The 9,236-nt window shown below is 36.8% G+C and overlaps 1 protein-coding gene across 5 annotated transcripts; it reads left to right on the forward strand.

Moving 5' to 3' along the window:
- Window positions 1-262: 262 nt before the first annotated feature.
- Window positions 263-6,700, forward strand: LOC103717230 (uncharacterized). Of its 5 annotated transcripts, none has more exons than XM_008805539.5 (3): window positions 263-643; window positions 4,213-4,283; window positions 4,748-6,700. In XM_008805539.5, exon 3 carries the CDS (start codon window positions 5,573-5,575, stop codon window positions 6,065-6,067), a length of 495 nt encoding a protein of 164 aa, XP_008803761.4. In that variant the 5' UTR covers window positions 263-643; window positions 4,213-4,283; window positions 4,748-5,572; the 3' UTR covers window positions 6,068-6,700. The 5 variants fall into 5 exon arrangements, with proteins under 5 accessions (XP_008803761.4, XP_038981898.3, XP_008803762.4 ...); XM_039125970.3 differs by having other exon boundaries at window positions 4,777-6,700; XM_008805540.5 differs by having other exon boundaries at window positions 264-643; window positions 5,459-6,700.
- Window positions 6,701-9,236: the final 2,536 nt, after the last annotated feature.

A 9,236-nucleotide genomic window follows, 5' to 3' on the forward strand; every position in this document is an offset into this window, starting at 1 on the left:
GTGATTATCAATTAAAATTTAGATTTAGATTTAACAAATATAGAATCAGTTTTGGCTTTGTGAAATTGAAAAATAGAAATTATGCCAAATGAAATCTAGATTTTTTTTTTTAAGTTCCATGACTTTTAGAAATTCAAAAAAAAATCAAAAATCTGAAAAATAAATAAATGGGTTACCAACAAAATTACTGTCTTAGCTTAGGTGTTTGGGGGAACAAAAAAAGAAAACCAAAGATCATGCCAAATAGGATCTTAATAATATTCGCTTGCTTATTATTGTCTTAAATTAACAGGAGGCTTTGGTTCTCTTTTCTAACGGTTATTGTTTATAACGGAGTCGCTGTAAACCATGATTGCATTCTTTCAATCATAAATCCATTTTTATGATACCACGTGTAGGTTAAGTAAAGAGATCCGGAGGAACACAGGAACGATGCTGGACAGCGCGAGATGGGGTCGGACGCGTGCTATAAATTCCAACGAGATCATTTCACGGCGAAGCGAACACTTCCTCTTCGTAGAATCCGCTTCCCTTACCGACATTTTTAAAGCAAGAATTTATTCATTTTCCTCAAATTTTTTATTCTTCTTTTTAACTTCCTCTTTATCGAAGAAAAGAAGAACACTAGACCGACCATTCGCTGGTACGCCTTTTCGATTCTATTACTCTTTTCGACCCCTACGTTTTAATGGATGATATGTTTTCTAGTTTGCCTTTTTGATTTTTTTTTATTATTTTTTTGACGCATTGAATCGCTCTGGAGTTGTTTCTATTTGTTTGTTTGTGGTTTGAAAGATAAAATTCTTGATTCTTGTTTCGATCGTGTCATTTGATCGAAGTAAGGCTTGTATTGAATGGATTAGGAGTAGATTCGTGGACTAGAGGAGTTTCTATGCCTTTCTCGGTGCTCTTGGTTTGCTCTTCTTTGAAGCAGCGAAGCAAACGTCCTGATCGGATTTTTGGTAGTCCTCGAGGTTTTGGTCGGGAGAAAGACAGGATTTTTGTGGGTCTTTACAAGGAAATCTATGAGGTTTTTAACTGATGATTTTTCTCTTTGGGACATCCGAATCATCTTCGTGCTAGCGACATTGTTTCAATGGGGACTGCAACTGTGATTTGTGGAACATGGAAACTAGAGGATTGCCTTGAGTCTTTGAAAATTTAACATTTTGAGCCTTTTCTTTGTGAATGTGGGTGTGGGTGGTGTGTCACAATTGTATATTTTTGTTTACCAAGTTTATAAGTATTTCTATTTATCTATTTGATTGTCTGGGTGTTGACAAAGTCATCATAATTATGATCATTTTTGACTCCGTATCTGGGATGAAGGTGGTATTAGAAAGGGTTTTGGTGTGATCTTTTGGGATTTCTATATGGGAAAATAGTGTAACTCATTGTTGGGAACTTTGAATTAATAAAACTTCTTGGAAGATCTTAGGAAGGGAAGACCTCAGGTGACGTGGATGGAGGTTTGGAGAAAAGTCATGGAAAAATTTGAAATAATATCTCATGTAGCCCTAAATTGGAATGCTCAGTGTTGAGAATCCATAAAGCTGACCCCAATTACTAGGAACAAAGCTAGATGGTTATGGTTATTGCAGAAGATCTTAATATTTGAGATTTTTTCTAATGCAAATTAGGAAACCCATAGGAATTAGGATGTAACCAGCTATTTGATCTAATCATTTAGCTGCCTTTTCCATTGAATATCATCAATATGCATGTCTGTTGAAGCATGTGATTAATTGTTTGAAGCTGACTTCAAGCCTTGCATATTTTGTGTTTTGGGTTTCAGTTGCTTTTGTTGTTATGATGACCAAATGCTGGTCTGGTCTAGAGTTAGAACACAGGATCAGGCTGGAGTTTCAGCGCTTGTAAGAAAGGTATTTTATGGTTTTAAGTGGTAATCAAGTGTCCTAAGTAAATCCTTCAGTTGGTAACTCGTTTTGCTAGTAGTTACTTGGTTTAAGAGTTGTTAGGAAGGCACTGAGGATTTTTATATCAAGAAGTCATGCCTATGAATTAGTGAAGTATCATTTTGATTTTTTTTTTTTTAAACTTTATTCATCAGGGTGGATTATATGAAATCTTAAGGTTGATCCCTTGGTCTCTATATCTTTTGTTTGCATTAGTTGGTATCACAGCCTCTTACATGGACGTGGTCTGGCTTGGATAGTTCATGAAGAAAGTGGTAAAATTAGCTATAACGCATCAGATCCTAGGACACACTAAAAAATCACACTGATCTTAGAGCATTTCAGAATTTGAAGAGCTGATAGTGCTGCGAAATTCATTATTTCAGTGTAATCAGCAAGCACTTGACGTACCTTAGATTCCTCGTTGCAGAGGCTCAGTCATTATGAGAATGAATCAAAGGTAACTGCCACTTCTTCTTTTTCTATTATTTAGAGGTTGCAACCAGTGATTTATCTCAAAAAAATATGATAATATCTCTATATATCATGTTGATAATATGAATGATGACTGCGTTGGATGATAATGCTTTTAGTCCGCTAGATGATGATTTTCATCAGTTGAGGGAGATTGATCCATGAAGGTTTGAAGACTGAAAAAAGACATTGAAATAACTTTCTCTATAAGGAGTAACATGAGGGTTAGCTCATGCATGAATTTGATGTTTGAAACTTTGAAGCAACACATATTCCTTCTCAACGTCGGTGGAACCGGTATCGAGCACTATACCGGTTCTCCGGTTGGACGAGTCAGTACGGGTTTGCGCCGTGCCATGCTGGGCCCATACTGACACAATAGAAGAGGCGGAGGAGAGGGAGAACGAGAGAGAAAGAGAGAGAGAGAACCGGGGAGAGAGGGAGGGAGGCGAGCAAAGGGTGGCCGAGGCCGGCACCGGGGCAGCAAGGGGAAGCTGCAGCCGTTTCCTTGTTTCGAACGAACGAGAGAGAAAAAGAGAGAGAGAGAGCGGGGGAGGGAGGGATGGTCATTCTCCTCCACCGGCCTCCCTCCCTCTCCCTCTCCCTCTCCCTCTCTCCTCACTCGCTCTCTCTTTTCCTCTTTTTCCTTCTCTTTCTTCGCCTCTAGCAACGTTTTCGTTTCTGTTGCCAGAACCATACTGGTAGGCCGTCGGTGCGGCTCAGAACGACTGGAACCGCCCAGTTCGTAACGGTTCCGCCCACCCTGTTCCTTTTTAACATTCTTTATGAAGAATTTGTTGATGCATGGTATAAGTATCCATGGATTTCGAGAAATAATTTCATCGAATTATCAAGTATTACTTTGGATCATAAAGTGAATAATGTGTCTTAGTTCAAAATGAAAGTTACTTGAGATTGAGTTCAACTTCTTGCAAGCAAGTACATGAGAAGATAATTCATTATGTGTAAGTCATCGTTGAAATATCAAACATAAATCCCTTAACATGTAATGCGAGGGTAGGCCTTGGCGCAATGGTAAGGTTGCTGCATTATGATATGGGAGTCATGGATTTGAAACATAGAAACAATCTCTTCTTATATGGGGATAAAGCGGCATATATCTGACCCTCCCTAGAACCCGCAATAGGGGATCCTCCTGCACTGGAATGTCCTTTTTATTTTTTTGATGTAAGTCTTATTTTTTCTCATCGAGTTAAGGGTTTAAAGAGTCTCTCTGAACTCCCGAACTTCGGCACAATTATCTTTTCTTCCCAAGGAGGAAGGCCTGTTACAAATCAGGAATCTACTTTGAATTAGGGTTGGGTAATTTTTTTTGGACTTAATGATTTTGGCGGTTTATCTTCCATTTGATTGTTTAAGGCATGTGAGTTCTCATTTTTTGAAGATGCCTCTAAATCCTACAAGTTTTATGTTTCAGTTTCATATTTGGTCTTTATGATTGTCAAATGTTGGCCTAATATTTAGTCATTATGATTGTCAAATGTTGGCCTAATATTTAGTCATTATGATTGCCAAATGTTGGCTTAAAATATTAACACTAAGTCTGAGTCCTTCCAAGGAAGGTTTTCTATGTTTTCCACATGGAATTAAGTTTCATATGCGAGATACCTTATTACTAACATGTTTGTCAACCAGTACACTTTGTTTACAATCTGATTTTTAGGCTACACAAGTATGAGCGATGTATTTTATTTGGTTTATTAAAAAAGTTATTATCATTATGGTAAATTCATGAAGCCTTAAGGCTAATCTCTGAGTCCTCATGTTTCTCTCTGTGATATTTTTATTTGAAATTCTGCAGGACAAAGAATTTTTAAATGCAGTTGGCTTGTTATATTGGAAACTCAACTCACTTATCCTGCCAGATTCTAGGTAATTATGGCTCTCTTACTTTCAGTGAATAAATTGTGAACTAAATTACTTGCATTAATAGTGGTCAGCACGTGCACACCTCTTCATAAATTTAAGTATCTGGGGTTTTTCATCACCTTCTGCAATGATTGGAGTTGGAAATTGATGCTTGTCATGCATGCAGTCTAAATTTCTCAAAGGTTAGAGAGTTCAAGTTTAAATAACTCCTCTGCCGAGTTTGGAGTGTATACAAGCATGCATGTGTAGAATTCAATTGGGGTCATGTTGCTTTTATCTCTCTATTTTTGCCTTAGAGATGAATATGATTCCTCATAACAAATCTTATCTTCAAGGCTCTTCATCTAGATTCTTTCCTCGTTTAGGGGATTATTGAGGGATTTCTTCCTTTATAGCATGAATTTCAATTGCATAACCATCAGAGTGGTTTCATATTCCTTGAATTAGCTTTATTGACTTAATGACAGGCCTCTCTCTGTCTATGTCATTCTACCAGCTGGAAGTGGAGCATTAGATCGTAAAAGTTGAAATAAGGCTGAGCACCAGTCATGATAAATTTATGCAAGTTCTGACTTCTGATAGATGATCTGTCAAACCCCCACATTAATGCTTATGTCCATCTGGATCAGAAACTTATGCCTGATAATTTTTAGGACTTTTGTTTGTTTCATCTTCCATGTAATTGTGTTTGTTTGCTATTCACATAATTACAGGCAAAAGAATCTTTTTCCAATTTATATCACTTGCTTTAGAAGCTGTTTATTTCATTTTTGTTTGATCATTCTCTTTTTTTTTTTGTGAATCAAAATCACTAATTAGTGCTGAAGCCCATAAGTTTGTTTCCTTCTTTGGAGTGTCAGATCTCGCCTTTCTATTCTAGAACACAAATAATGTTATACTTAATGCAATCATTTTTTTTAGTTTCTTTGTAACAATATTTCAACGTAACTTGTTTATTTTTTCATCCGTAATGGATATTTACCCTCTACTAATTCTATCAGAAGGAAGGGAGGGTGGGCAGGATTTCCTCACCATCCGGTTTCTCTACAAGTTTCAGTTGTGCACTAGTTATATTCTTACGTCTTTGGGTTTGAATGTGAAAAATTAATAATTAAGTTGGGTGAATTTATAAACACAACTCACATATCACTTCTGCACATTCTATTACACCTCACCAGGACTTCGGACAACAATTTATTCAAACAGCCATCAGATTCAAGCAATAGCACCTCGTTGACTTCCATTCAGTTCACTTGTGGAAAAACACCTAAAACTCCTCAGAAGAAAAGATCATGCCTCGGACAACAGAAATCATCAATGCCAATGGGGACTCTGTTAAGGTGGGAACCACTGGTACAATTGGCTCCCTGATGTCACAAGAGTTAGAGTCCATGAAACAACCATCACAAGCATCATCTTCCTCGCGAAGAAAATCTCAAACAGGCCCAGTTTCAGTACCCTGTGGTGCTAGTCCTAAGAAAACATTGCATAGGAAAAATCCACCTAATGAATCTGGTAGCAGTGGCAGCAGCAGCAGCAGCAATGGCACAGCTCACAGAACCCCCGGAGATGCCCATAAACCCCGACACAACCCCCGGAAAAATGGACATCGAGTTCCAATGCTAGGTTCTGATGATATCGCTATAGACAGAAATCCAAATACAGACAAAGTGGATAAGAAAGGACAACCTTACATTGTGGAAGTTGTAGATCTAAAATGCAGCAACCCCATGAGCAGCCGGCTGAAAAAGCTTGGCTTCTCCAAGCTCTCTGAGTCCATCTCCTAGTCCTGGGGCAGCTTCTTACCATCTGTTCTCAGGTTTTTGTATCCAACCTCTTTGATCCTGTCTGTCTGAACAGGGTTAGCTATCTCTACTGCAGAGCAGATGCTTGGAAGGAATCCTCCAATGCGTACTACCTTCTTCTTCATCTTCTTTTTCTTCTTCTTTGGAGCTATGCCACCAGAGCCTGACTTGTTCCTGGTGCTGCCACCGAAGGAAGCGATATCCATACTCGGCTTCTTTTGTTTTTGGCTAGAGACTTCTTGCTGCCCTAGATGAAGCCGTCTGAAGTACTCAATCTCCTGTGAGACCAGAGATCCAATTGTCCCTCGAGTGCCAACCTCGACTGGAGCTGGTGTTGCTGCCATTTTCTCTAGGCAAAATGGTGGTTCTTGGTGTTTGATTTATGGCATTATGTGGAAGATGGGTGGAGTAGCTTAGAGGGGTGTCCTTGGTTGGTCGGAATTGGCTTTTGCGCTTTGAGGTGGTGGGGCAGTTGGTGCTTGCCTTCCATAAATGTTTCTACAAAATAAAAAAGAAAAAAGAGAAAAAAAAGAGATTGGATGATGATAGGGTCATCTTCTTCTTGTGTCTTCATTTGATAATTTATGTCGGTTCTATTACTTCCGGTTTCATAACTAGTGTTTTCTCTTGTGATTTTTGAGTCCTATGTGGAAGATATTGGGGGAAATTGTCCTGTGGTGCTCTTCTATTCTATTTGTAGCTTCTCCTTCATTTCTTACACCGATCTGGAAGCATTCAGAGGTGGGTCTGACCGTCCCAGAGAAGGACATCTGTCTATTAAAGTAATAGTGCCTCTGCTGGATTTTATGTGTGGAAGAATACAGCCAGGGCCGGTTAGCATCCATACCAGGTTTCAACTCTGAGATCTGATAGAACTGTGTATCATCATGGCCAAACCTTAAAACTTAATTCATTTATTTAACATATCTAAGGTTGGTGCATCTGAAAAAAGGGATGGCTTATGATGGATTCGGAGTTGGAAGATACTTAAATTGAAAGGATGATAGGGTGGCCCATCGCCTAAACGAAGGCTTAGTTGTTCATTCTAATTTGATTGATCACCAACTTCAGAGAAGACTTGTCTCTGGAGATCCTGTAACCCAGTTCTTTATTTGCTGTTAAACCTTGTGTATGTATTTATCTATATTTATATCTATATCTATATATCTGTCTATATATATATATATATATATAAGAAAAAAGCGGCAAGAAGAGCGTTAAACCTTGGGAAGGCATCTCTATGGATTTAGTCTTTGGACTACCAACATTATGATGATTATATAATGATCATAACATTGGTAGTCGATTATCCTTCATGGCAGGCAAATATTTGCGAAGGATCACAAATGATGCAATGGAGCCATTTTTTTTTTTTTGCAGCAAATCTTCTTTTTTTGCGGCATTGCTTTTATGATCTTCGAAACACCCCAAAGACCTCTAGCTCATAGTTCGATTGACATGTAGGAACAAGAAGGGGAATTTGTCTATCCTCTAGACGTCCACTTCTGCTTGCGTGGGTGTTTTAAGGTTGAACGGTCTCTATTTGTTTGAACCTATGATATTTGGTGGCTTGTTCTTCTTGGGCAAATATGGTTGTCTCACGTGCAAGTCGTCATCAATCCGCCTCTCACTCTCGCGTGGCCAAATCAGACCAGGTGACATGTCCATGCCTACAAATCAGTCGATATTTTTTATAAATTTCCTGAACAAAAGTCTTTATTTTCATATTTCTTATTCCTAGTGTGGCTGCTTCTAGGCAAACCTCTTGGCTATTTTTTTTTTGGTTGATAAAAGTCGTGCTTGGTTCGCTCGTCGGAATTCGGATCTCTCTAGTTTCACTAATATCATAATTTTTAAATTTTTGCATGAATCAAGATTGAGATTGAGGAAAGAAAAACTGCAACAATGAATTTTGATCAACTTACTTCCCCCTTTTGGAACCGGACATGAGAGTTTCTTCTCATCTAGCTCCTCACAAATGAAACAAATCAATAATATTATAGATATACGTGTATAATTATAATAATTATATTGGCAATAATAAATAATGTAAGTAATTATAAGTAACGAATGGTATTTATTGATATTTAATTTGTTATATATATATATATATATATATATATATATATATATATATATATATATATATATATATATATATGAATCCATCCAATCGAAGTTCAAGGAAGTATTGAATATTCAGTGATCAAATTATTCATTCAAGAGTTTGGTAGATCTTTTGAAAAACTCATTAATTGGACAAGAATAAAGAGAGAATGTCAATACTAATTACTATTGATGGAGTTTTGATTCTTATTTATAGTGGCAATTATATATCTCATGACTAAGGATATTTGAGATTGTTTGCTTATATGAGTTTTTCAAACAGATTTCCAATGAAGATGTCAAAATGATGACAAACCTTCATTTAATTTATCAATTTTTTTCTTTTCTGTTAAGAAAATACATAGAGATATTGCACTAAGCTAGTGATCTTTCATAAACTGAAAGAAAAACGAATGGACAATTGCCCTCTCTATCATAAAGGGAATCAACTGATTCAAAAATAGAAAAATCATGAGAGCTAATGATGAGAGCAGAAGCAAAGAAATAAAAAGAATTTTTTGCATGGATACCCTTCTAAATATCAAATTTTGCACGAATACCCTTCCAAAATTGATATTTGCATGTATACCCTTGTAAAATTTTGTTATTGTACAAATGCCCCTAATATAACGGTTGCTCTAACGGTATTAAGAAAAATTATATTTATGTTAATTAAAAATAAAATAAAATTTTAAAATTATGCAATTGTCCCTGTTTTCTTCTTCTGCTATTGGGATCGCGATCTTTTTGCATGTCTACCCATTAAAGGTATTTCGGTCATTTTAATTTAAAACCATTAATTCTTTAGCGTCGCTAGATAGCATGGGTACATATGCAAAAACAAAAATAAAAAAGGGTAGAATAGCAAAACAAATGTTTTACGAGGATATACATGCAAATATCAATTTTGGAAGAGTATTCATGCAAAATCCAATATTTAGGAGGGTATTCATGCAAAAAATCCAAATAACAATGATAGTGAAAGTGCAATAAGAGATTTTTTCATTGACCTTGTAGTCATTCTCTTACCACATGAATTTGTTTG

The sequence above is a fragment of the Phoenix dactylifera genome, chromosome 1 (genome assembly GCF_051530095.1).
Source record: "Phoenix dactylifera cultivar Ajwa chromosome 1, Ajwa_hap1_PhDact_Kaust_v1.1, whole genome shotgun sequence".
In the NCBI taxonomy this organism is placed as follows: Eukaryota; Viridiplantae; Streptophyta; class Magnoliopsida; order Arecales; family Arecaceae; genus Phoenix; species Phoenix dactylifera.

What these genes read in the sequence shown, in the direction of transcription:
- LOC103717230 (XM_008805539.5), top strand. Translation starts at nt 5,573, where the DNA reads ATGCCTCGGACAACAGAAATCATCAATGCCAATGGGGACTCTGTTAAG.